The sequence below is a fragment of the Orcinus orca genome, chromosome 6, assembly GCF_937001465.1.
Source record: "Orcinus orca chromosome 6, mOrcOrc1.1, whole genome shotgun sequence".
Taxonomy (NCBI): domain Eukaryota; kingdom Metazoa; phylum Chordata; class Mammalia; order Artiodactyla; family Delphinidae; genus Orcinus; species Orcinus orca.
The window spans coordinates 17725976-17753927 of record NC_064564.1 but is presented as its reverse complement, the minus strand read 5'-3'; the positions used below and the strand labels follow the sequence as shown (position 1 = coordinate 17753927).

The following is a 27952-nucleotide window of genomic DNA, read 5'->3' as shown; positions in this document are numbered from 1 at the left end:
AAGAAAGAAAATTAGGTTGTATCAATATAAAATACATTTATACTATTAAGAATTGTAACAAACGTGTGTCCATATAGCTTTACGATTATTTAGGATATGGTCTCAGATCACTTCTCAGCCTTTAGGTTAAGATGGAGTGTAGGCTTTACTTCCCCAAAGCATATATTACTTATTCAGGGAGTAATATTTTTTACAATTCTTGATATCACAAATGCCAGTGTGCAATGCCATATACAATGTATGAGTGACTGTATAATTTTTCATAATATAGTCACCCGTATTAGGTATTTGGACTATTTTTAATCTTCTGAATTTGAAAATATTAAATAATACCTGATTCATTTGTTTATTTTTTTCCCATCTATGTTTTTTTTTCATTCCGTAAAGAGATACTACCTACTTTGTGGCAAACATAGAAGTTCTGTTCTGTTCTCTTTTCTTAAACTCTGTCTCCTTCAGAAAAAAAAAGTTTTCAGGCAGCTGTTGAAAATCAGAGACACCGTAATTGCTGATCCATTAGGGCAGTAAATAGAGAGCAGAGACCGGGGTTCTGTTTATATCATGACCTGGGGCAAAGTGGGTTATTGCTCTTGCCCACATTTGCCCAGTAAGGTGACATCATTGATAGCATTTTCTAACATTTATTCAGGATGTTTCTTTAAAGCATCTCAAACTGATTCACACCCAGTGACTTCAGTTCTCCTACTAGCTGTGTTATGTCACAGTATTCATTAGAACTTTCTTGGTGATTATTGGGTGTGCAGTCTGCAAACGCTCACTTCTTTCTTGGTCGGGTGTATCCATCCTGTGTGGCACATGGGAGGCTGTGGCCCAGAAAGAGAATAACTTTATGAAACGCAGTGCATCGTGTTAAGGGAAGCTGGAAGGGCTTGCATAGCAGGTCAACTCAGTCCATGCTCAGAGCTCCAGCAAAGTAGGGGCTCAAACCAAAATCTTTTTTTTAAAAAAAATTACTCTTCAGTATTTCAGGAAAATCACTGAAATAGTCAGTGTAAGAAAAAAAATAACACAGGCACTGTGGGACTACACTATCATTATTTTACTGTTTAGTTTGGTTCATAATTAGGCCCTACTGAAACTCACATTAGGGCCTAGATCTTTGCCTGTAGATCTCATGACCCACAGATGCTTACCTTCATTCTCAATCTCACAGGTAAAGTAATAGTAGACCCAGTAGAATACTGGATTGTTGTTTTGGTTTTTTTTCCCTCCCTGACCAACTACTGTTTGAAGTGATTCTTTTTGTTTGATTTGGCTTGGTTGGTTTTAAGAATAAAAGCGTCTGTTTTGGAATTTCGTTCTATGATTTTTTTTTTAATTAGTACAGATTTAAGACAAATAATAGTGAGTGGCTTCTCCTTAAATATACTAATAATTGGAAAATACCAAAAAATTGCAAATTCAGGAATGTAGTCTTTAAAAAATAATAACAGAATATTCAGAAAAGGAGAGAATAATTTGAAATAAGAAAGAAGAAGAATTGTAGTCTAGAAGCATCTTCCATTGTGACTCCAGTGGTTCTTTAACCAGACTTTCCTGCTACTTTCTCATCCTGTATCTTCACGGAAGAGGGCAAAATATTTTGTAGAAAGTGAGACCTAAAGTATTAAAAAGCTTAAAATGACTTAAGAAGTATATCAGCCAAATACAATGAGTGAATCTTGTTTAGATCCCGATTCAAACAAATCACTTGCCAAAAAAATTATAAGACGGGAAATTTGAACACTGATTGGATGTTTGATGAAATTAGAGAATTATGCACTTCCTTAGGAAGATGATGGGAGTGTAGTTTTGTTATGAAGATGAATCCTTGCCTTGTAGAGATATGCACCGAAATATTTATAGACGAGATGTGATATCTAGGAATCACTTCCAAATAACCCAGTGCAGGGTGAGGATTATGATGGGGTGTATATGAGAAATAAGATTGGCCATGAGTTGATCACTGTTGATGCTGAGTAATGTACACATAAGATTTATTATATTCTCTTGGGGACTTCCCTGGCAGTCCAGTGGTTAGGACTCTGTGCTTCCACTGCAAGGGGCACAGGTTCGATCCCTGGTCGGGGAACTAAAATCCCGCATGGCACACAGCGCAGCCAAAAAAAAAAAAAAAAAAAAAGTTTATTATATTCTCTCCACTTTTTAATGTTCGAAATTTTCCATAATAAAATGTAAAAATAGTCTGCCCTCTCCAGTAATCTCATTTTAATATTTAATAATTAGTGATACTAAGTTTTTAAAAAATTATTTGGATTTCTTTCTTTGTGAAATACGTGTTTATCTCCTTCAACAGTTTGTAAAAATTGAGCTACTCATATTTTTTTCTTTTTGATTTGTAAAAGTTTCTTATACATTAATGATATTTGCCATCTAAAATATGTACAGCAAATACTTTTAGTTTACGAATGATGCTTTCTGCTGAACAGAAGCTTTTAATTTTTAAATACTAAAAGCTGATAGCGGGCTTCCCTGGTGGTGCAGTGGTTGAGAGTCCGCCTGCCGATGCAGGGGACACGGGTTCGTGCCCCGGTCCGGGAAGATCCCACATGCCGCGGAGTGGCTGGGCCTGTGAGCCATGGCCGCTGAGCCTGCGTGTCCGGAGCCTGTGCTCCGCAACGGGAGAGGCCACAACAGTGAGAGGCCCGCGTAACGCAAAAAAAAAAAAAAAAAAAAAGCTGATAGCTGTTTTTCTGTTGTCTTATTTCATATCAAAGCTTTTTCTTAAAAAAAAAAAAAAGTAGACTTTATTTTTTAGAGCAGTTTTAGGTTCACAGCAAGAATGACCAGAAAGTACGGAGAGTTCCCATGTACCTCTGCTCTGGACACGCCCAGCCTCCCCTACCATAAGCATCCAGCACCAAAGTGATACATTTGTTGCACTTGATGAACCTACATTGAAACATCACAATCACCCAAAGTCCATAGTTTACTTAGGGTTCACTCGTGGTGTTGTACATTGTGAGTTTTGATAAATATATTCACCATTGTAGTATCATATAGAATAATTTCACTGCCCTAAAAATCCTCTGTGCTCTGCCGACCTATCCCTCCAAACTTTTCATTTTTATGGAGTAAAATCTACCAATTTTTAATTAAACCAGAACTTATTAAATACCCATTTAGAAGCTATAAGCAATCTATACATCACAAAGGTAGGCTTTTAACCCCTCCCCCCTTGTTTTTACATTTTGCCACATCATTCCTCTCTGTCTCTCCCACCAACCCCCAGTCTACCATCTGAGAGTGGGCTGCATACACTATGGCTATGGAGCAAGCAGATTGTCTTATTGTAACCACATACTACATTCAGTACAGCCTATACATTCAGGAAATGTGACATTGACCCAATACTTAAAGCTACAACCCATATTCCAGTTTTGTCAGTTGTCCCAGTAATGTCTTATAACAGTTTGTGGTACAGGATCCAATCAGGATCACATATTGTATTTAGCCATGTCTCTCTATTCTTTAATTTGAAATCATTTCCTTAGCCTTTCCTTGTCTTTCATAATGACATTTTTGAAGATTATGGGCCAGTTATAGAATTTTTTTTCGTTTGGGTTTGTCTGATGTTTCCTCGTGCTTAAGATTCAGGTGATACATTTCTGTGTGATATGTCCTTTTCAGGTATCATATCTGGAAGCACATTATGCATTTGTCCCTTATTAGTGATTTAATTGATCCTGTGGTTAAGATTTGGTCCATTTTCTTTTCTATTTTTAAAATAGTACTTACTATTTTTCCCTTTGTAATTAATGAGCAATTTATGGGGAGATATTTTGAGACTCTCCTGTTTCTCATCAAACTCTTCTCCTCTATGTATTAACATCTAATTATGGTTCTTGAATGAATCCATTTTCACTATGGTGGTTAAAAATCTATCACTGTAATTAAAAAAACATTTGAGGAGTACTCCTATATGCTAGGCACTGTTGTAAGCATTCTGTAATCACCCTGTGAGGTAGGTACTATTATTATCCCCATTTCACGTATAAGAAAACTGAGGTATGAAAAGGTTATCTGCCCAAGGTCACCCAGCAAGTCAGTGTAGGTAGGATTTGAACCCAGGCTGTAGGGCTCCAGAGAATGTGCTATTATCCACTATATAAAGCTGCCTATTCATCTTTTACTGTGTGAACTCTGTCTTTACCTCTAAGTTTAATAAGACCTTGTCTTCATGAGATAAGATAAATATTCACTAGTATTTTCTTTCCACACTTGGACGGCCTCATTTCTGTACACGTAGACCTTGTGATATTCAATTGGCAGTTGGAAATTCAGATTACAACCTGAGAACAATGCCACAGGTCAAGGTTCGGCTGGAGAGTCATATCCCCTGGTCTTTTTGGAGTCAGTTTTTTGTTTGTTGGTTTGTTTTAATTTTTATTGGGGTATACTTGACTTACAACGTTGTGTCAGTTTCAGGTCTACAGCAAAGTGACTCAGTTGTACATATATCGGCTTTGACTGTCAGGTGATCAGTGTTTTCTGACTCTGTCCTTGTTCGTGGCTGATACGTCAATCCTTTTTTAAAAAAATTTATTGAAGTATAGTTGATTTACAATGTTGTGTTAATATCTGCGGTATAGCAAAGTGACTCAGTTATACATATATATATTCTTTTTCATATTCTTTTCCATTATGGTTTATCCCAGGATATTGAATATAGTTCCCTGTGCTCTACAGTAGGACCTTGTTGTTTATCTATCCTATATTTACCAGTTTGCCTCAACTAACCCCAAACTCCCAATCCTTCCCTCCCCCACCCCTGGTAGGTCCATCCTGGAGCCCCTTTTGGAGCGCAGGGCCTCGTCAGGGGCCAGAGTGGAAGATCTGTCCCTCAAAGAGGACAGTGAGAACCGGATGAGCAAGTTCAAGAGAAAAGACTGGAGTCTGAGCAAATCCCAGGTCATCGCAGAGAAAGCATCAGAACCTGATCTGATGGTAAAAACAAACAAACAAACAAACACCATAGATCTGCCAGTTTGCCATTGCTTTCCCTGGAGCCAGGCTTTTCACCATTTACTTCACAGCTGCGAGTCACCAGACGGAAGCCTAGCATGGTTTCTCAGGACGCAGCAGCCTGGGTTAGGGTCAGATCTCAGATGGTGCTAAGAAAAACACGTACAGAGATCGGAGCCTCTAAGTCAATAATGGCGCAAGAGTTATGCACAGTATAAACCCGTGGATTAATGGCTGGAGTTGTGGTTCTCGCCACTATGGTCCATGACTCCATCCAAACATTGTCGCTTCCCTTCTTTTAGCTGAAAAAAATAAAAGGTACTTGATTCTCCCATAAGCCACATCAAGTTGTTAAGTGTGGCAGGACCTGCTCTCCCTGAGAATCAGGGTGGCTCATCTCCGACCTAAATGGCACAGTCCAACTGTGATTAAAATCAAGTCTGTGGCCGGCCAGAAAATAGTCTATGGTCCGGTGATCCCGTTAGCGTCTCTGCCCTGGTCCCCCCAGCGTGCCGGTGCGGTAAGCTTAGAAAGGGCTCCTGGAATTTTTGCCCTTTAACGGTTTTGGCTCTGCTGATAAGGTTGTTCTGAACATGGATGAGCCCAGCGTGCCTCACCGTGAGAATGTTTTGCTGTGTTTCTCCCCACCCCCGCTGCTAGAGCCCAGCCAGAAAAGCACAAAGGCCAAAGAGTCTCCAGCTGTCGGACAATCGGCTGACACCGTTTCATGGCTCTTCCCCGCCTCAGTCAACACCCCTGAGCCCACCCCCGCTCACTCCTAAAGCGACCAGGACCCTGAGTAAGTCTTCCTGTAGACACCCCTTCCATTCATTTTACTAGAGGATGGTGTATGTTGATGCATCTGGGCCATTTTTAACCGAGATAGCCACAAGGTGTATGAGATGGTCGTCAGGTAGGTTCAATTCAGTGGTAGTGGGTATAATTCAATTAGATTAGGGTTTGGCAAGGAATCCTTAGGTTGCTAATACTCATTAAAGTTTTCTACCCAGGGGGCCACAGGGTCTCACTGCCCCTTTTCCAGCTGTGATGGTATAAATGAGGTAGATCCGGACTAGTACTAGACAGGAAGGGAGGAACTTTGGAAACTGTTGGGCAGATAGCTGTGTACTTTATATGGAGAAGGGTCCAAAATAAGGACAAGAAATAGACCCATTCAATAGACTACTTACAGTCAGGCTTGGGGACTCAGCAATACACAAAGCCTGAGAAGAATTACAAGGACCGCTTAGTACAAAGGGGTGATGGAGGGGTAGATCTTCGCATCAAATGGGAGACAGTAGTCAGCCGAGTGTCAGAGATAATCAGACAAGTTTTCCTGGAGGAAGTGGATATTACACCCTTTAAATGATAAAACTATGACAGTTCAATGTAACCAATATTTATTGACTACCTAGTATGTGATAGATGCTTTTTCTAAGGACTTGGGATATATCAGAGAACAAAGTAATACCCTAAGTTCTAGAAAAGAGTCTCATCTCCAGCTTAAGAGTAAAAACCTTCAACAAAAAAAGTGAGATTTTTGCTTAAGAACTTCTGGTGAAGCTTTCAGATAAATGAAAGGTGCTATATCTATCCCAAGGCGTCAGAGGTCTTCTTCATTCTGTCCGCAGAAACTGTAGAATGTGACCGTAGCGATTTGCTTGACCAGGTGGGTTTAGGTGTTACCGTGGCCAGCAGAAGTGTCATGAGATCCCTTGGTGAATTTTTCTCTCTGCCTTCCTCTACTTTATGTCATTTCCAGGCTCTCCATCTTTGCAGACAGACGGGCTGATGATGGCTACAGTCCCACCTCCCCCTCCACCCAAAAGCAAGCCCTACGAGAGCAGCCAGAGGAACTCCACAGAGGTAGGGGGGTGATGGCAGACGTTGGGGCCACAGAGAGCCTACCGCTCATGGGAATGTGGCATTGGATTTCCCAAGATTTTTAGTAGGCAGGTTTTCCCATCAATTTGTCCCTCTAATCGATTCTTGGTTCCTTCCTGAAACCATAAAGAGAGGGGAATTTTCAATGGGAAGGAACAATACGCAAGGAGACCTGAGAAGTGAGTTCTCGTTCACACCTGAGGAGTTTACTTCTTCTGAGTGAGTGACAGTCATTCTGGAAGGGGCCTCTGATGGGTTTCCTTCATTCATTCAACACAAATTTATTGAGTCCCTACTATATATACGCCAAGTATTGGGGATATAGCAGTGTTAGTGTATATCTGATTAATGCAAGGGAAAGGGGGAGATTAAGTCAGTCTAATTTCCCTTTTCACCTGGCAAAGGCTGTGTAGATAAACTCAGATCAGTGAGAAGCTAACGCAGAATGTTGGAAATGTGGAGTAGAAGGCAGAATTAGGAAGAAAGGTAAGACTCATTTCTCCTTTCGTATGTCTGCTCCACCAGATTGCAGCCCCACTGCCTGTCCTAAGAGAAGCCAAAGCCCCGCCCCCTCCACCTCCAAAAGCTCGGAAGTCGGGCATCCTTTCTTCTGAACCTGGATCCCAGTAAGGATCTTGTCCTCTCTCTGGAACTCTGATGCCTGGGAGCTGGCCTCGCGGAGGCAGTGTCCTCATGGGTCCCCTGCTGGCTGCCTCTCCTCATCTGGGGTTGAGGTTCACCTGCTCAAAACTGGTTTCATTCTTTAGAAAGCTTTTCTTTGATCGATGCCCGAGGCCACGCCATATCTCCTCCAGTCCATGAGGAATCCCGGAATCGGCCGTGCCCCGTGTTTCTCCCTCACCATTATTACATTTCAGCCTCTAGCACAGTGCCACTGGGGTCTACGAAAGCCTGGATAACTTCATCAGTGGTGGTGGGAAAACCCCAGTAACCTATTCCTTGGAGGAATTTTTTGCTTTGCTTCTGAAAAGCTGTGCTTAAGACGTAGTTTTCTCACGTGGACATACCTTGTTCCATACAACATATTGGAAGAGACCAACATCAAGTACTTTGGTAGCTGGAATCATCTATCTTTCTGAGGTCTCCTGTGTCTCCTCTGTGGAAAAGAACATCTTTTTAATGGAAATCGGCTGCTTTCAAGTATGAATGGCTATCATTATCGAAAGAACATGGACTCAGTCGTGAGCCCTGAGCACCTGTGTCCCCCCACCCATCTGTGACATGGAAAAGCTTCCCTCCTTCCCCCGGCCCCGCGCCAGGAGTTCCCTCACACTCCCGACTAATGGTCCTAACTGCATGGCAGTCACTCCTTCCTACCATGGACTCCTGAGGCTCTGTCTTTTGCACACAGTTTCTTGTCCTGTTACCTCCTCTGAGCTCAAATCACTGGATATAAGGGACTTAGAAGTCCGGATTGAACTGCTTCTCTTCCACATCCCATTGGAATGGCTCGGCAGCCCCTGTCTGCAACCTGATTTTACCTTGGAGAATACAGTGCAATATCTCGCTTTGATTATTTATTCCTCTTGATTGTGGAATTAATTTGATGACATGTTCATGGTACTCATGTCAATCCTCTTTTCAGAAGAGAAAGTGTGGGGTGCTTCAGAAGATCAAATATTACCACCAGATACACAAATAGCCACACAAAGTTATAGACCTTTTGAGCTGGAAGGGCCTTAAAGCTCATAGAGACACCCTCCCCCCCTCATTTTGTAGATAAGGAAATTGAGGCTAAACACAGAAAATCCTACTACAGATTCTTTCTAAGAACCCAGCTTGTGCATTGAGGTTATACCCAGATAATGTCTCTAGAAGACAGCCCTGACAAATTCTTCAATCCCTACCCCTAGTTGGGACAACAGTGGAAATGTCCCAGATGTTTCTATACTGTTTGGGTGTTTATGGCAAAATAGAAACCTTTTTCACTGCGGATGCCCTGGGTCAACCTGTGGGTATGCTCACGGGGGGCTCTTCCACAGCCTGGCCAGGTCCCCTTTCCTTCGAGGTAGACAAGAAAGAGAGAGAGATTTCACGGCTGAGAATTTGGGTTTGCTTGCCTTGCGTCTTCGTGTGTCGGTCTCACCCCTTTTAGGAGAGCCATGTGAATTCATCACAGGGTCAGGGAAGTAAAAACCTCTGAGATGTGTCCAGGGTTACTCAAGACATGAGTGTGCGTATTTAAAAGTGCCGCGTTCTTTCCTTCGCTCCACGCAGGAGCACCTTCAGTGTGACGAAATGGGAAGAAACCCAGGCTCTGGAAGTAGCCTGTTGGGGTTTGAATCAACCCAGCTATGTGCTCTCTCAGCTTTGCAAACTCCCCCAAATTCTTTGAAATTGTCTTGAGTTTTCATGTCTTCACCTTTCAAAGTGGGAACCATCCCTACCATGCAAGCTGCCTTGGGGTTCAAGTGAGACCAAATACGTGAAGTAAGTCCTCACGAAATGTGCCTTTCTTGTCTCTGCCGGGCCTGGGTAAGATCTGGAACTCTCCACGAGCATGATTGATGTTCCTTTTTTTTTTCAAAGATAATTTGGAAGGTGGGTGCAAGTTAGTTCTGCACGCAACAGTCCCTTTCCAAAAGGTGGCCTCTTATATAATTATGTATGACTAGAGACAAAGTGTTAATAAGACCTGGAGTGGGGGACTTCCCTGTCAGTCCAGTGGTTAAGACTCCATGCTTCCAGTGCAGGGGGTGTGGGTTCGATCCCTGGTCGGGGAACTAAGATCCCACATGCGGTGCAGCTCGGCCAAAAAAAAAAAAAAAAAAGACCTGGAGGGGATTTTAAGTGGTAAGAAAAGAGCAGGAAGGGACAATGTCTGCAGGGCTGACATGGTGCCTGGAGCAGCTTCTGAGAAGTTGCTGGGCAGACTGGCTGGAGGGGATTCGTGGGTTTCACCCTGCTTTCCAGGCTGCCGTTAAAACAGAAGGACGTAAACTAGGTCACAGAAGAAACAAACCTGAAGCCTGTCCCTTCCGAGCTGTAGGGATGAGTTGTGAGCCTGGTCTTTGGTCAGAGGCTGGGGACATCGGATACACCGGTGCCCAAATATCTTCCCTTTTTTAACGTAACATTTTCCCATAGGATTCCCTTTCCACATCCATGGAAATCCTAGATCTCTCCTGCCTGAGTACAAAGGATTCCAGGTAATGTTGTGAATAGTAGGTCACAGGGGACACTGGACAGTTCATCTCCTTGGGAAACTATTAGGTCAGAAAGAGTTATATTTGACAAAAGATCCTAAGGAATGTCTGTCCTGAAGTCAAAGAGGAAAACTGCAAAGAAATGCCTTAGGATTACCTTAAATGTAGGAGAGATGAGGGGCAGGGCATAAAAAAAGAAACAACTGGTCTTTATATTCCTTGATAAGACCTGTGAAGTATTGAAGTAACCCCCAAATTGTCACAACTTTTGTGGATGTTGGTTTATGGGATTTTTTTTTTTTAATCCTTTTTTTTCCTCTCTGTCCTGGTGACTTGTCTTGCTTTGAGATTTTTTTTTTTCAAGAATTGTTTTCGTTCAACATATATTAAGCTCTTACTGAATGCCAGGCACCTTCCTAGACCCCCAGGCTGTGGCGATCCAGTGTGTTCTAAGGGAACAGCCCCGGGATATAAGGACTGCGGTGTGCCGTTGGATTGGCAAGAGAGTGGGGTTAGAGGAAAGGGAAACCCTAAATCGGGCTGCTGGGCCATGGGTTCCCTCCCCCACCTCCACCTTCATGCCTCGATTCCAGAATTACAGTCATTTTCCCCTGTCAGACCCCTTAGAAACAACTGCCACCCTCAGATCCCTAAGGCAAAAACCAGCGATAAAGCAGGATCTGAGGTAACAATCTCTCATGGCTAACTCTTCCCAAGCTTCAAGGGTCCCGCCCCTCTGCTTGCCCCCAGATCGTGGGGTGATTTCTTGTTTTAAAATTAAGACATAACTGGGACTTCCCTGGTGGACCAGTGGTTAAGACTCCGCACTTCCACTGCAGGGGGCACAGGTTCGATCCCTGGTCAGGGAACTAAGATCCCGCAAGCCACAGGGCACAGCCAAAAAAATTAAGACATAACTTACATAGTGTTAAGGGCACAAATCTTAGTGATTAGGTGGATGCACTTTTACAGTAGTGTCTACCCATGTCACCGCCTCTCAGATCCACAGGCTACTCCCAGCCCCACAGAAGTTTCCCTCGTGTCATGCTGTCATTTTATAAAAGGTATTTAGAAGGCCCTTCAATATGTACTTCCCTTCCTCTCACTTCTCAGCTATAATGAAAAGGGGAGGAAAACCCCACCATCAACACAAGACAAGACCGTGAAGGGTGTACCTTTCGGCAGGTCAATTTGTAGTCAGTCCCCGGACCTCAGTTTCCTCATGAAATCATATATATCTGAGGTTACATGATTTTTAGAATCCTTTTAGCCCTAGCTTTTATTCCAAGTGAATGAAAAAGAGAGTCAGAAGAAACCTAAGTTTCTCTTCAAAGGCTTTTAGGTCCATACTCCATGACTAAGTGGGATTCTGAAATGAAATTGGAAAAGGTAAGTTGCTCTTTGGGTGGGTTGAGAATGGAACCATCAGTTCTAATCTACAAAAGGAAAAGGTTTTCCTTTCAAGTTGATGACTTCAGGCTGACTCCTGCAGTCTGGCCAAGGCTCGTCTCCTTTATGTGCTGCCCAGATTCATCCAGTAGTGAAATTGTGTGAGTTGTTCACCCAAACTTTGTCAAAAGCTCCGTTGCCTTGATGTTGTAAACTAGTCGGATTTCAAACATGAACGGTTAAGAAGACGTGCGTTGAAGTAGAAGAATTTTGTTCACATTTGCTGTTATTTATTTTTTAAATTAAAAATGAAACTGTATTTTAAAGTTTATTGTGTATTTACTTGATTATTACCCTTATATTAATGAACTCATTCCCGGATTTTTCCTCATTGACACATCACACCCACCATCTCTTCTGGTCTCATTTCATTACTGGTCCTATTTGTTTAAACTTGTTCTGTGGGATCATAGAGTCATCTTTGCCTGGAAGCAATAAAAACCGCAAACGATTTGGTTTTTACTTTACCTCCACCCACACCCCGTTCATCCCTTGGCATCTGAGCTGATTTTGTTTACAACAATTTATTTAATACGATTAGTATTAAATAAGTATAAAATAAGTCCTATTTCTTCACTCATTCACCACGGATAATTAGGCAGAGTTAAAGGGAAATAAAGAGGTTAAAAGGTATATCAAATAACTTACATTGAAAGGATGGGAACGGATTCTCAAACCAAGTTCAACAAAGTAGGTTGGACCCGGGAAGAGGCCACATCCCAGACCAATTAGATCAGAATTTCCGAGGGAAGGGAGTGGGACCCAGGCATTAGTATTTCTTTTCAATCTCTCCATGTTATCCCAATGTCAGGCCAAGGTTGAGAACCATTGCCTTAGAGGAAATAACAGCTTTAGCAAATCAGTGTTCAAGGTGCTTTTCTTAAACTCCCTGCTGGTGGTGAGTCAGATTGGAAAGAGGGGGCAGCCTCACTCCGGTTAGAATAACACCACTGTCTTAAGTCCTGGGTTGATGCATAGATTTTTTTTTTTATTTTAAAGAACGTGTCCTAGTACTTTAAAACATGTGCAATTTATTGCCTTTCAGAGCAATGATGCTGCACTGTCTGTGTACATAAGAATCACCAGAATGCTTATTAAAAATGCAAATGGCTTGGACCCCAGAGAGAGACTCTGAGTCAATAAACCTGGGGAATCTTTTTGAATCTTGTGTCCCTATTGAGAAATACTACCTTAGAGCATCTTCCGCTGTCAAGATGTGTACGTGCTGTTATCTTGTGCAGTGATTCTTAGCTTTTCTTCCAGTCACCTTGAGGATACTACAACTTCTAAAACTTTTGCTAAAAATGGTCTATCTTCAAGCCGTTCTTTCTGTTACTTGATCATTTAAAGCCATCTACGTTTGAGAACTCGTCTCATTAAAATGTATCATTTGGTATGTTTCCCCATCCTTTATTTTGAAAGGCTGCCAGACTTTTTTTGAAGCTATGTTTCCCCTTTTTTTATTTGGAAATGTTTCGGACTACTTAGAAGTTATTCAGATTCAGGAAAGTGTTTATAATTTTAATAAAGTGGTCATTTTCTCTCCTTCCCCTTAGTCACTTGAGCCATTTGAGAATCAAATACTCAACATGTTCATCCCAAGCCTCTAACCTCAGCATCGGGGAGCTGAATGAGTATCATCTTTACATCCCAGTCAGAGAGGCCCACAGCTACCTCCGAAGAAATTGTCCCAAAGACACACTCTGGTGAAGGAAAGCTGATGTTCCCAACAGGATGTATTAGATAAATGGGTGTGTGGCCTTCCTCTTGTAATGTGTTAACTAACGCAAAGATTGTTTTTATAAAAACAGAAATAGTTCCTGAGTGGCGACTTTAAGCCCCTTATTCTGCCTTGTAAGTATTGATTAATGAAATAATGCAGGTTTGCCTTTTGTTCCATAAAGAAACATAAGGTAGATTGTAAACCACATCACTGCTTAATTTTATTAAAATGAAATTGAGGTAGTTCTTTGATTCAGTTTTAGAGATTCCTCAGTAGGAGATACTTGGGAAATCTGTTGTATGGTAGTAAGTATATGCTTTAAAAAGTAAGGGTTTTCTCTCCTGTGGAATGTTTCTGACCTCTGTTCCAATTCCTTAGCACAAGTCCTGCCCTTTTTTGAAGAGGTGGAAGGAGGCTCCATCTTTCTGATTAAAAGAGGAAAAAAGGCTTAGACCTTTGCCGTGCAAATAGAGGCACAATTTGTTGCTGTGACATCAGGCAAGTTATCTGAGATTTGGGTTTTTCAAATGGCCTCATAGCCACTGGGGAATTATGAGAATAAATGAGAAAGCTAGTGTCATAGTGTCTGGGACCTCATGGAGAAATGGTCACCGGGAAAACTAAGTTGACACATGAGCCCCAGTAACCAAATAACTGGGCTTCCAAGTCCAAGCTCATTGGCTGTCATCATAGTGCAATACAGGAGCACTTGACCTTGGAACCCAGCAGAACCAGGTGGGTCTCGTAAACTCTCGGAGCTCTGGTTTCCTCATTTTAAAGGGAAGACAATATCTACTTTCCAAGGCCGGTACAAGCGTTAATGAAAATATTTATGCATCTATCTAGCCCATGCTGGAGAATGAGCGGTGGCCATGCTGTTTGACCAGAGGAAACAGGAACGCCTGAATCCTGTCTTCAGCTGACTGCAATCCATGTTTCTTAAGAGAAATACCAAAAAGCTCAGACAGGTGGATGCTATTATTTTTAGGCCTTGGTCCAAACCTCAGTGTGCACCGCTGGCTCTGATGACCTTGGAGGGACCACGTGGAGCCGGAAGGAGCATTGGACGAGGCCTCCTTTCCACAAGCCCTGTCTCAGGTTCCGGTTGACTTTCAAAGAGATTAGAGACAATCTGGGGGGGGAAGCTTTGGCCATGGCCCTATCTTGCTTCTGTAGGGTATGGTCAAAGAGAAAGCTACCACCCCATAGAAAACTGGATTGACTCAGTATTGGCCAGGGACCAATTGTCCTGTGGGTTCAGGGTGCAGGTTGGTGGTGGTGGAAGTGAGCCATGAGATTCCTTTAGTCAACAATAACGGTCCCTTTGTGTTATCTCTCCTGTCCTCTGCCCCCTGTCGACACACTTGGGGGACCCCCTTTGGGGGCTTACATTGTCCCACCCCGACCAGAGTTCTGAGTTAGAGAAAGACTTCATATTTATGCCACTTTATTCCCAACACAGTACTTCATCATGTGCAACCTGGCATAAGAATTTCAGAAATTCACACAATTTACAGATATTGAATGGGTCACAGATTTCAAAGTCAGAATTACACTTGTGTTGTCAATTTTTCTGGTCCAGTGGATTTACATCTTCTGCCCAGTTTCCTCTTCGATCAGACTTTCCTGAAAAATATGTGAGTAGCAAATATATCAATGTTGCTTTTCTGAGCTGAGTTTCATTATGTTTGAACATTTTAATTTCTGAAATATCGATATAGAAAGAATAGATCCATTTGTTTTTGCACACTAGAAAATGCTAGAGAGCTAGATCATGTCTTTATAAGTCGTTTAATAAGCATAATATCTACATTAATAGTTTAAAGGTAGGATGTGAGGACAGAGGTGAAAAAAGGTCTGATCCTTTTGTCTGTGTATTTTTTTTTTAATGGCTGAGTCGGGTCTTAGTTGCGGCATATGGGATCTCTGTTGCAGCGCGTGGGCTTCTAGTTGTGGTGTGCGGGTTTTCTCTCTCTAGTTGTGACGCGCAGGCTCCAGAGCACGTGGGCTCTGTAGTTTGCAGCCCACGGGCTCTAGTTGAGGCGAGCGAGCTCAATAGTTGTGACACGCGGGCTTAGTTGCCCTGAGGCATGTGGGATCTTAGTTCCCCAACCAGGGATTGAACCCACGTCCCCTGCATTGGAAGTCAGATTCTTTAGCACTGGACCACCAGGGAAGTCCCCATCCATCTGTTATGAATCCAGTCTTTGCCTCAATTCTGTCTTTCTAATGTCATGTTTGGATAATTTCATTCCTTGCTATTAGTTTTATCATGAGGTAAACAGGATTAGAAAAAGAAAGGAAATAAGTATGTCCACTTTTTCTCTGTCCTATGGGTGTAGAAATTGAAGTCAATGGAGAAAATAAAAACAATTACTCATCTTTATATATGACGTATTCAGGCTTTTTCTGCTCCTGGGCATAGCTGAAAATTAACTGTGATGCCTTCTAACTGCTGTAAATAAGTGGACCATGGAGCTCAGAGAACATCAGAATTGAATTCAGGTTTCAATTTCTATATTCAGTTCTCTTTATACATTTTTTTAAATCAAAAACCTACGTTGGTTTAGTAGAGTTCCATCTCGGGTGGGAATTTGGAAAATTAGTATTGTCCAGTCAGAAAACTGGAAGTCAAATCTGTGGCTCTGAATTATAAATTTACTAGTTTGGGAGTTTTTATTCCAAAGAGAAAGAAAATTAATTAGAGCATCATTTTTGATTTCTACATTTCCCAGGGAGAACCGTGTTATACCAAGAACTGTTGAAGAATCCAGTGGAGAGGTGTGGATTAGTCTAGAGAAGAATAGTCTAGAGAGTTTGATGAACATACTTGAAGAACTGACATGTAGCAGTGGGAAGAAACTTGTTTTGTCCGTCATCCCATAGGCTAGAGCTGAGATTAATAGATAAAGGTCCCAAAGAGATTTCAATTTAAGAAAAAAAGAAAAAGTGTTCCAATCATTATTACTGTCTAACCACTGAAAAGGGGTGTTATGGAATGGCAAGGGCCCAATACAAGAGGAATTCAGGCAGTCAGGAAGGTAAGCCCTGCAGTAGCTAGAGATGGTTGTCCTAAGTGGATGACCAAAGTGGTGGTGCCCAGGGCCCATCCATGTTATTAACCCTGTAACTCACCAGAGCTCCTCTCAGGTCCCTGAGTGGAGAACGGCGCTGGTGTACGGTGCACTCAAAGCGCTGAGGTCCTGCTGGTTGATCAACCTCTTTGGCTATCTGCAAAAACAAGAATGTGATTCTTGGAGATGGAGATACAGACGTGAAATGGTATTTTCCATTTCCACCAAAAGCTGTGTGTGGGAAGTGAAGTCAAGGGGGTTGTGGGACTGAGAACGCTGAGACTTGGGATGGAGACTTAAAAGATCATAGAAATGCTGTCAGACACTTCTACAGATCGGTGTGCAGTTCTGGAGGAAATGGGCCATAATAAGGAGAGAGGCTATTTGTCTCCCTACAGTTGATGAGAATGAAGCCCTTCAAGCCTCGTCACAGGATGGTATACAAAAAAATGCAAGAGCTTATAGTTATGACGAAGGTTGATCTCATTTTCAAGTTTTTACTAAATATGTGCTAGTTAGAAGAGAGTTGCTTCACATATAGTCTGTGGAGAGGGAATGTCAGATTCTGGGCTTCTTTGTTTCGTACTAAATTATCTTTATTATTTCTCCAAAATGAGATATTTCTTTTCAGTGAAAACTAAATGGTTTTAAGTTTCTCTAGCTATGTTTCCCATTCTCAGCTCTATATTGAGTGTCCAGCCCTGAATCATTCATCCTTTAGGGCCTGGTTCGTTTCCCATTAACTTAAAAAACAATAACAACTGTCTTTCATTTATCCACTAACATCTTTTTGGATTAAGCAGCCAAGATATATGGCTTCGCTCATGTGATCCTCACATGGCCCCAAGAAGTCACATTTTATAGATGAAAAAACCCAAGTACCTGTGTCAGTTCTGGTACTAGCACTGAAAACTAATTTCTATGGAATCAAATCCAGCATATTGTCCAGAATGTATTTTGTCTTCTTGAGCTTGCTAACTCCTCTCCTCTAGGGACCTCCAATTTCTTTGCTTGAGTGCCCATATCATTAAAAAGAAATTGGAGGGACTTCCCTGGTGGCGCAGTGGTTGAGAATCCACCTGCCAATGCTGGGGACACGGGTTCGAGCCCTGGTCCGGGAAGATTCCACATGTCGTGGAGCAACTAAGCCCGTGCGCCACAACTACTGAGCCCATGCGCCACAACTACTGAGCCCATGTGCCACAACTACTGAAGCCCACGCACCTAGAGCAAATGCTCCTCAACAAGAAAAGCCACCACAACGGGAAGCCCACGCACCGCAACGACCACTTGATGCCACTAGAGAAAGCCCGCACGCAGCAACGAAGACCCAACGCAGCCAAAAATAAATAAAATTAAATCTTTAAAAAAAAAAAAATTGTAGAGCATGCACCCTTGATAAGGATACTTATTTATGTTATAAAAATGTACTGCTGACCTAATATCACAGATATTTTTAAAACATGAAATTACAAAAAAAAAAAATAGGCAGAATTCTAAGATTTTCTTTCCAAATCCCAAAGAATCATCTTGTGCTAGAGACCTTGGCTCCGTCCACTTGTTTCTAATTCCTTTGGCAGATCTATATCCTCAGAGTACGACACACCCCTTTGCGCTTGCTTATTGGTCTGGGGATTATTCCTGCTCTTTGTCCCATTAGTCCCTGTCTGAATTGAAAGCAGGAATGGGACTTGACTTTGGAAGTGCCTTATCACCCCCGGAATACCTAGGTTGGAGCCAAGAACCGGTAGCACTGTTGGACGCATGCAGGATGTTGGCATCGTTCAGTTGCATCACGTTAAGCCATGTCTCATTTTGAAGCTGAGAGAAACTTACCTCTTGGAAAGAATCAAGTACGTTTTCAGCATTTCTCTTTCCTCCGGGGCGCAACCCATAGGACCAGTGCTGGCTGGAGCAGCCCACCACACAGAGAGTCAGCAGAATAAGTCCAGCTAGAAGTTTTGGACTCGGCTCCATTCTAAGGAACATCAATGTGACCATAAAAATAGACCCAGACTGCGTTGAGCCAAGACTCCTTTGGTGAAAAGCCTAACACTGGTGTCACTAACCCGGCAGAAGACGGAAGTGGGAGTCATCTGTGGTTTTCACATGCAGGTACTTGCTTGCCTTGAGTTTCCTAGCCACTGGGGACAACATCACTCCTTTAAACTCACATGTTGAGTGCTTTTTAGAACTAAACCTTTTTTTTTTTTAGAACTAAACTATTTTAATGTGTATTATTTATTTGGTTATCCAAACCCCAGGATTCCTCCTTTATCAAATTCACTTTTTGTCTTCATATTCCCCAGTCCCGCCCCGTGGTTGGTTTTCAGTCCTGAGATAAAGAGAATCGGGCCATCTGCTCCGAAAAGGGGCTCCTACTAGGAGTCTCTGGCTAATATAAGTTGCTTGACATTAAATGGCTACCCTATGGTGCTAATTACATTTTGCCGAGCATCTGTCCTCTAGTCTTCCACACATTGCCGCTGGCTGGACCATCTGTGAGTGTGAGAGAGGAGTCCACGCTTTTGAAAGCACGGGGTTCCACACCAGCTGCCTCCGTGGCCAAGGCAGCCTTGAATTATTGAATTACATGTGGAATTCTCACAAAGGAATTTTCACTGGTGGGGAAGGGGCCAAAGACAAAATCAAATATTGGTTGATGAGCTGCTTCGATTCCCCAAAGTCTGGATCTCTGTGGCTGGAGGTGACAAGGATCAGGAAGGCCAAGGTTTCTTTAGACACCAGGTGGCCTTAGCTCTTTTTTTTTTTTTTTTTTTCGGTACACGGGCCTCTCACTGCCGTGGCCTCTCCCGTTGCGGAGCACAGGCTCCGGATGCGCAGGCTCAGCTGCCATGGCTCACGGGCCCAGCCGCTCCGCGGCATGTGGGATCCTCCCGGACTGGGGCACGAACCCGTGTCCCCTGCATCGGCAGGCGGACTCTCAACCACTGCGCCACCAGGGAAACCCCAACCCTAGCTCTTATAAAGTGCCCTATAGACAGACAATAGCATGCAGTCTACAAACAGTGCTAGAAATACAAAGCATTTTACCTGTCTCAGAGCAGAGTCCCCCCAAATCCCAAGCTTCCTTTGGAGTGTGTTGAATCTGACTTTTCATTTTTCTAGCTTCCTTTTTATATGAAACTTTTCCAGGATGCTGAAATCCTCCCTGCTGGTTAATTGCACAGCACGTGGACTTTTATTTTATTTTTAATAGTACATATTTTTTAAGCCTCACATAAAGCCCTTAATGCTGTATGTAATTGGAACACCCACTGGTGTATCTGTTAAATTTACTTAAATCTTGGCCATTAAAACCTCAGCTAAGACTACTATAGCTGAGTCCACAATTCAAAGCAATTAAAATCTAGCTAGGTAGGATCCCCTTGAGGAAACTGACAGACATATCAAGAGTTCAAGGAAAATAGCTGTCTTAGAATGTCATGTTAAATGCACACATAAAAACTTTCACGGAGGAGGCCATGCAATAATTGTAGAGGTTGAGTCAGGATGCCTGGGATCTAGTCTCAGCTCTTAGATTCCTCATGTGTTAAAAGGAGCTGATTTATAGGCAATAAGTGATTATTGGTACTATTCCAAGCCCATATAGGATCTCCAAAGTAGATGGCGTGAGTTTGAAAATTCCCCAGTCTGCTACCCTCCAGGTTTCCTCCTTGACTTATTTTTTATTTATTTAATTTATTTAGTTTTTAAAATTGAAGTACAGTTGAGTTACAATGTTCTGTTAGTTTCAGGTGTACAGCAAAGTGATTCTCTCTCACACACACACACACATATGTGTAACTTATTTTTCAGGTCTTTTCCCTTATAGGCTATTACAAGATATTAAGTATAGTTCCCTGTGCTATACAGTAGGACCTTGTTTATCTATTTTATATATAGTAGTGTGTATCTGCTAATCTCAGACTCCTAATTTATCCCTCCCCTCCCTTTTCCCTTTTGTAACTGTAAATTTGTTTTCCATGTCTGTGATTCTATTTCTGTTTTGTAAATAAGCTCATTTGTATCTTTTTTTTTTTTTTTTTAGATTCCACTTATAAGCAGTATCATATGTTTGTCTTTCCCTGGCTTACTTCACTTAGTATGATCATCTCTAGGTACATCCATGTTGCTGCAAATGGCATTATTTCATTCTTTTTTATGGCCGAGTAATACTCCATCGTGTATATATACCACATCTTCTTTCTTGAAAGCCTTATACAGCATCAGAAAGGTAAGGAGAAACATTGTAGTTAGAATCCGCTAAATGCAAAACCATCTAGAGTAGATTTAGGCCCATGTCAACTCATTTCAGTAGATACTTATTGAGTTAAAAGATGCAAATCCCTGTGCTAAAGGTCATGGGAGTACAAAGATGAGAAATAATCTGGCATGTGAATGAGACTAACCTGCTTCATTATTACAGTCCTGCAAAGTGGACATCATGATCCAAATTTTACAGAGATATGTTTCACCCCAGTAGTGAGCCCTCGGACGTTTTATTTACACAGTACAAGCATTTAAAAAAGAGAGAGATCCACTACTCTTTATTACATTTATTTGAATCCATGATTGTCTTTCCTAATTTACCCCTGGGCTGTAACTCATGATGGTCAAAGATCCCATCTTATTTAAACATCTGTTAATAAATCCCAGCATTTAGGGACTTCCCTTGTGGTCCAGTGGTTAAGACTCCATGCTGGGTTCGATCCCTGGTGAGGGAACTAGATCCCGCATGTGGCAAGGAAGATCCCGTGGGCCGCAGCTAAGACCCGGCGCAGCCAAATAAATAAATTAATAATTTAAAAATCCCCAGCATTTAATCAGCATTCAATAAGTATAGATTGGAATGAATGTGTGAATGAATGAATAAAAGGTAAGGACCTTTTAGCCAGATTAGACCTAATGTTTCCTCTACTTCTGCATCAAAGATATGTGTTGGTTTTTTTTTTCCAAAGGAAGTGGACTTTTAATTTTTAATACTTGTTTCTTAAATTACAGAAAATTTAAGTCTTTGCCGTCAGATCCCACTCCATAGAAAGTCTAGGGTGGCTTTAAACCAGTTTGATTTAAACCATTAAATTCTCTTCCCCTACTATTTTCAAGGTCTTAGTAAACATCTCCCAGCACAATTGCACAGACGCTGTCCAAAGATATGTTTTATCCGACACAGAATTAAACCTTCATGTACAGTTGGATGGAAGGCCTGTTACATTTGCTGAGCGGAAAAATGTTTAAAAGTAACTGAATATGTGTTCATTTTAGAGCCGGGATTGGCATTTCTCCTCGAGTAGGATGCTAAACCAGTCAGTTGTTGCCCAGTGTCCTGTGAAATAATTACATCTGCAAGGATCTTGGCATAAAGAGCAACATTGTTCCACCCAAATAAACTCCTGCTTTGCCCAGCCACCTCTGTGGAGGTTGTCAGATCCTCTGAAGAGGATAAACTTTAAAGTATAATTACCAATAGAGGGGGCATTAAAAAGTAGAACATAAGTGATTGACTTTATCTCATTTAAATTATTTTATCTCATTTAGACACTGAATAATATAAGCGCCATTCTGACACGGAGGAGTGCAATCTTATCTCACTGTAAAGGTAATAAGAGGCTAGTTTTCAACAAGAGTCCATTATGTTTGAACGATATTTGTTTAAATTGTCCAATTGATTACATGTTTGCTGAAAGAGATATGCTTCTAACAGTGTTGCTTAAGCAGATGTGGTCTTTGGTTAGGAGTAATGAAAGCGGAGTTGAGACGTCTGACCCTTATTGTCATGTTAATCACTTATCTCTGGTTAAGCATCCCTGCATTCTGGTAGCTTATTTCTATTAGTTGGTATTAAATCTTTGAAAAATGCTTTGAAATTTTTACATGAACACAGCCGCATGGTCTGTGAATTCATCCAGTATGCTTCACGCCCTTGAAGCCTGCCTTAGCATGGTCCTAGATCTCAAGGGCAAAGGCCAAATTTATGTTCTGCATCACCAAATAGGATATCAAATAAATATGCAATGAATGGAATGTGGAGGTTTGGTGACAAATTTTGATCCTTTTCACAGTTCCAAGGATAGATCGATTTACCAGGAAGCTGAATTTAGTTAATTGGGTTTAAATATTTGGATTTTATAGTTATACTTTTCCCCTAAATTTAGAAATTTCCTAAATTTTAAAGTATGGCTTTAGAGGGAAAATGGCCCCATTTTTAGCATTAAAAAAACAAACCCTCAGAATTATTAAAATGTAACAATAATGGTTTAGTAATCTTGCTGAGTGACAGATGGAAACCTTCTTTGTCCTAATGTAAAATCTCAGCAGGAAGGACTCATGAACTCCTGCTGACATATCTAAGGTTGTGAAAGGGTTTTGGAGAATTTAATCCTTGCATAAGCTACTTTATACCAAAAGTAATGTAACTGCTTTTAGAGTTGTACATTTTAAAGATGATAATACTTCCTTGGAGATTTAAAAAAATTCTAGGGCTTTTCATATATTAAAGATGATTTAAGGTTGACTTGCGGTAGATTTACTTCCAATTCATGAAATGAACAGTTGGAGAAAACACCCCAAGTCTTGATTTATGATGGTAAACTTCATAAGAAAATGAATTTACAATATTTCCTACTAAAATGGCTTTGAAATTATAGTTAAAAGACTAGACTATATTACAGCATATGTATTGCTCTAAACAGTTACATGAGTTCTGAATTTTCTCAGTGTAGATAATTAGCTAATTTAGGTTTAAACCTTTTTCTAGCCCTTCCCCACCCCTCCTCCAACAATTGTGTTTTTAACCTATATGTACAGTCATGTTTCATTGCTCGGGTCAATGGAAGTTTTACTATTTTGAAACTTCCCTTCCTTCTTAAACTTCTTTCTTCTGGTTGTCAGGCTAGAACATTTTAGGGGCAATGTATCAATACGTAACCATCCTAATAAAAGCTAGCTGGTAATAATGTTCATCAGCTAAAGAGTAACACAAAAATTGAATTATTGGAAGACAGTATTTTCTTTCGTTAAGCATTAATGAAATGTCTTTGTGTTGTCAGAATGGTGGATTTTAAGAGGAGGGTCATAAAATAACCATGCTTAAAGAAATAACTTTAACGGCACTTCCTTCCTTTTCCACCCAGACCCTTGGGGCTGGTCTTCAACAAATATTGAAGAAATGTAAGTAAATTTGGAAAGTTCTGATTTTCAAAAGCAAGACAAGAAACTCCTTTTCAACATTTTACGTCGTTTATTAATGCAGTATACATTAGATCCAAAATCTGCATTTCCTAAGCATACTGTGTTTGGATCTTTCAGATTCTTCTGCAGTCTTAGGTTATGTCTACAGATGTACCCTTAAGTGGATGAACAACACATTCTATAATTATTGAAAATATAGTACAGAGTGAATTAAATATAATTTAGGCACATATTGATTACGAAAATAGATATCTCTCAATACAATACTTCTCTGTCTTGGTAAAAATAATAAAGCAAAGAAAATAATTCATTTCTGAAGTTGCTTTCCTTCACCTGTAAAGGTCTGACCTCCTCCCACTATGCATATATACCCTTTACTGTTAAGGAAAGCTTTGCATATGTTTGTATAGAAGAATAAGCTACGTAAATATTGAAGACATGTCATTCTCCCAAAGGAGACAAAGTGGTTTTTAATGATTCCTTGCCTCAAACCGATGAGTCTGCAGAATTCAGAACCCATATGGACACAGCTTAACATCCCTGCTCTTGGGGTAGACATAGGACACCGGTTACTGGTAAGGAAGTACAGGCCCTGCCCCTGCTGCTGCAGAGATAATGACTCAAAAAAGCCAGGCTAAAATTTATTAAAACAAAAGAAACCAGAAATATAAGAACCACAGGTGCTGACTTATTGGTATTACATCTTGGACCAGTCAAATGCCTTTATTTTCATTTAAGTTTTTTGATAGCTGTAGTCAAACTGTCAGTTTAAAAGTCCTCATTCCCCGTTGTAGGGTTTTGAGCTGCAATTATATTATGTTGACTTCTAAAAGATGAATTTACCATATTCATTCGTATCTTATAGCTGATCGCAGTGGATTGGGATTTAATACCTATTTCCGAGCTGGCCCTGTTTAAACTATTTAGCATTTGAATTAAATGAACGTTAATTATGCACCTTGGTTTTTTTGGTTCAGAACTATTTTCCTATGCTTGTTTTGACTCTACAGGAGGAAACCAGGCTAGCAGTGTAAATAGATAAAATTGCCTGGTCTGGCGTTGAGTGGAACTTGCTAAGAATGAAATCCTAAGGAATGCTCATTCAAAAGTTGTAGCTGTAAGTAAATCCTTCCTCCATTTGGAAAGTTCCACTGTTACTTAAGCTGACAATGATGGACAACAATATCTCTTGCCTTCCACTCTGTCTCAATCAGTAACAGAGGATTTCTTTAATTTAGCTAATGTTTTGTTCTTAAAGAAAAAAAATGAACCTGAAAGCCTTGGGGAGTCTGATCTCACCATATTCACACGGTGTGACAGGTATTTAAAGTAGGGGAGGCATCACTAAAGCTACTGATATTTATAAACCTGAACAACCTTTTCAAAATTGTCATAAAGTTTAACAATTTAAATATCCATACTGCATCTAAAGATTCAATAAATATAATTGCATATGTTGTGCTTTTCATAAATTAAAATCTTCAAATGCATTTCAAACCAAGATGGTATTTCCACATCATGCCTATTGAAAAGCAAATATAATAGATACTATTCCTGGTCACAAAGCCAGGCAAATCCCCCTAACTCCACTCAAAAGGCAGCAATCTAATCTAGCTTCCCTACATCTACTAAATGAGTGCTTCTCTGTTAAAATCAGAATGTGGAAAAAAAGTCACTTTTTCCCCTTATGCACCTCTGAGAACAAGCATAATCCTCTCCTTTTTTTTTTTTAATTCCCTTCCAGTGTTATTTCTTCCAGACAGCTGAGTGGGTGGAGAAAGAAAAGTGATACGGAGAGCATTTCTCGTCTTCGGCATCTTCCTCCATCCCCAGGATTCTCATCTGACGCTTTGTGACATATGGAGTGGTGTCAGCATCTCTTCAAAGATGGCGCCCTTCACATTGGAACCCCTCAGGTTGGCTTCTTGAAGGTCACACCCAGACAGGTCGCAGTTCTGTAGGACAAAAACAATATTCTTGGAAGTAATAGACAGATTTAAGGCCTTATCTGTTCCCTCTCAAAGTGATTCCTGGGGCATATTAGGAAAATGTTCCTGTACAATAAAACTCAGTTATTTCTGGAGAACTTCCAGAAATTTTAGAAGAAAGTCATATTTTCTTCTCTCTGTATTTACTCTCTCTAGTTGATGCTCAGGCTGACCACTGTCAATATGTATAAACAAAAGTTAATGATGAAGCATGTCCCTTCTGTGTTTTAGGCATTTAAAATCCAGAATGGACTCCAATGTAGTAAAAAGTATCTAAACAATCCATGAACAATAATAATGCAAGGCATGGGAGTGAGGGGGTGGGGGAGACTGTGTAAAAAAAATCTGAGAGAAAGGGATTTCACTTCATTAAATCGCATAATAGATTCTCCTTCAACCCTAACACTCTTAGAGCAAGGAATTACCTCTTTTTAACCCCCAAATTATGTGTACAGTTCAATGAGTTTCAATAAATGTATACAGCAGTGTAACTACCACCATAAGTGGGAGCTGCTTTCAAATTTCCCTTGAGATCAGGGAGTGACAGATGAGACAGGGATTTTGGATAAGTCCTACATCCCTGGGGATGGTGGGGACAATGGTTAGAGAGAAGGGTGACTGCACATAACCTGTCAGCAGCTGCCCCAACAGTCAACCTGATTAGTCTTTGCAATCAGCTGGATAAAGAGAAGCTTTTTGCTGTTTAACCGCATTGACTACATGCTAACTCAAACCAAGGAAAAACAATCATCATCATGGGTGACAGTAACACATAATAAAAAACTAAATAATGGTGCTTATAATAGGTTTATACCTTCAGTCTTAGGCTGGTTCTTTTTGCCTTTAAGGTTAATGGGGCCTGCTACTACGCTGCTAAGACCTATCAAGAGAACAAGGCGAAACATTTTAAAAAATCAACAGCAAGCTAAACGCTGACGCGCTAGTCTCTACAATCCTGTCTATGCCAGGTTTTCTTGTATCGGGCTGTACTGTTCAACACGATAGTCCCAGCCACATGTGGCAGCTTATGTTTAAATGAATTAAAATTAAATTCAATTAAAAAATCCATCTCTCAGTGGCACTGGCCACATTTTAAAAGCTCAGGAGCCATAGGTGGCTGGTGGTTGCTGGACTGACAGCAAGGTCACAGAACATGCCCACTGTCGCAGAAAGAGCTACCAGAGAGCGATGATACAGACCTATTAACAGCTCTGGGGTCTGCACGCTAAATCTGCCAATCAAGATGATACATACAAGACAATACTGATGAAAAAGGTGACTGGACAGAATGAAAATCTCAATTTGAGATTCAAAAAATATGATGCCGATTTAGAACAGGCTTTCCCTGAACCTGATTTCAAACACAGATGTCATTTCAATTTCTCAAGTAGTTCAAGAAATAATCTGGCCCAATTAAATTCTGTTTGGAATTAAAATTTAAGGAAACCACAATCAACTGGATTAAAAAAGCATCTATCAAATGTATCTACTTGAGGGAGACCCAAGGAAAAGAGGAGAAATGAAATCAGCTCAGACTGAATGCCAGATTGAGTCTTCAAATCTGAACCTGGCATCTGTAACTTAGGTAACCGGATCCTACTCTGGAATTCAAATTTGTTTAAACAAGCAATTGAAAGGAAAGCATCCCTTCAGCTGGGCTGGCATGTTACCTGGCAGCTTTGACCAGCCAACTACTTTGTTTATGATCTCAATACATTTTGCAGGAGCTACTCAGTAATTCTAGATTAATAAAAACTCTTTCAACTTGCTGACTCACCTCCAAATCAGTTCCTGCCAGAGTCGCTCCTCTGAGGTTACAGTTCTTCAACTTTGCATTTTTTAAGGTAGCAACTCTCAGGTTAATTCCTGTCATTTGACTTCCTTCCATATCCACACCTTTCAGATTAGCACCTAAAGGAAATACATTTTAGGCATAGTTGAACTTGAAAATATTTATAGTCATCTATCTTCAAAAGATGCAAGGTGACTTATAATAGAGGTGAATGATGACCTCTGGATCCTTTGGAAATGACTGAATTATAAATCTGTCTCTCAACCAACATATATATATAAAGAGTTCTTTGTTAACAATTTGTTTGCTTACACTATGAATTAAGCATTCATGTTTTAGTCGGTATTTTTGATGGAGGAATTAAATTCAGTCTTATGATAATTAGCACTTTTAAATATGCCCTGGAAAGTTCATGGCAGTGAAGATAAGTACTGTGTCTTCTAAATATACAAATAAATGAATTGACCAGTTCATGGACACAACAAAGCAATAAGGAATTCATAAACAAAATATTATATCCAAAAATGACAAAAAACTGCCTGGCTATATGCAAACTGAATTTCTTAATTTTGGTCCGTGTAAGGCTATGCTGTTCTGTTTGAAAGTTTAAGATGTTGATACTTAATTCTCCAACTGAAGCCTCCTTAAACATTGGAGGCCACATTTCCCGAGTTCAGCATGTTGGTCACCAGGAC

The 27952-nt window shown here is 40.8% G+C and overlaps 3 protein-coding genes across 11 annotated transcripts in view; 1 reads left to right on the top strand and 2 right to left on the bottom strand.

Moving 5' to 3' along the window:
- The window catches only part of DOCK5 (dedicator of cytokinesis 5), a 231344-nt gene extending 213067 nt beyond the window's left edge, over nucleotides 1-18277 (top strand). For 5 of the 8 annotated variants that reach the window (XM_004270673.4, XM_049710887.1, XM_033429767.2 and 2 more), the window contains 4 exons: nucleotides 4800-4968; nucleotides 5647-5785; nucleotides 6749-6852; nucleotides 7396-11752. In XM_004270673.4, coding sequence (XP_004270721.1) covers nucleotides 4800-4968; nucleotides 5647-5785; nucleotides 6749-6852; nucleotides 7396-7500 — 517 coding nt within the window. In that variant the 3' untranslated portion in view covers nucleotides 7501-11752. Of the gene's footprint in view, nucleotides 1-4799; nucleotides 4969-5646; nucleotides 5786-6748; nucleotides 6853-7395; nucleotides 11753-13042; nucleotides 13238-13587; nucleotides 13945-14055; nucleotides 16140-17943; nucleotides 18149-18180 lie in introns of those variants that run through there. The other 3 variants (XR_004483692.2, XR_007477822.1, XR_007477821.1) reach the window with 3 other exon arrangements.
- Nucleotides 14052-18272, bottom strand: GNRH1 (gonadotropin releasing hormone 1). The gene is made up of 3 exons (XM_033429601.2): nucleotides 18120-18272; nucleotides 16345-16440; nucleotides 14052-14147 (listed from the first exon to the last, which is right to left on the bottom strand). The coding sequence occupies exons 1-3, from the start codon at nucleotides 18270-18272 to the stop codon at nucleotides 14052-14054; spliced, it is 345 nt and encodes a 114-aa protein (XP_033285492.2).
- A 5688-nt stretch (nucleotides 18278-23965) lies between the features above and the next one.
- The window catches only part of KCTD9 (potassium channel tetramerization domain containing 9), a 53244-nt gene continuing 49257 nt past the window's right edge, over nucleotides 23966-27952 (bottom strand). For both annotated transcript variants that reach the window (XM_004270675.4, XM_033429783.2), the window contains 2 exons: nucleotides 27243-27376; nucleotides 23966-25432 (listed from right to left, as the gene is read on the bottom strand). In XM_004270675.4, the coding sequence (XP_004270723.1) occupies nucleotides 25316-25432; nucleotides 27243-27376 (251 nt within the window). In that variant the 3' untranslated portion in view covers nucleotides 23966-25315. The remainder of the gene's footprint in view (nucleotides 25433-27242; nucleotides 27377-27952) is intronic.

What these genes read in the sequence shown, in the direction of transcription:
- GNRH1 (XM_033429601.2), bottom strand. Translation starts at nt 18,272, where the DNA reads ATGTTCCTTAGAATGGAGCCGAGTCCAAAACTTCTAGCTGGACTTATT. An exon ending in TACTTGATTCTTTCCAAGAG is followed by an intron (nt 16,441 to 18,119) that starts GTAAGTTTCTCT and finishes TTGTTTTTGCAG; the next exon opens with ATAGCCAAAGAGGTTGATCA. An exon ending in GGGACCTGAGAGGAGCTCTG is followed by an intron (nt 14,148 to 16,344) that starts GTGAGTTACAGG and finishes ATTTCTCTTAAG; the next exon opens with AAACATGGATTGCAGTCAGC.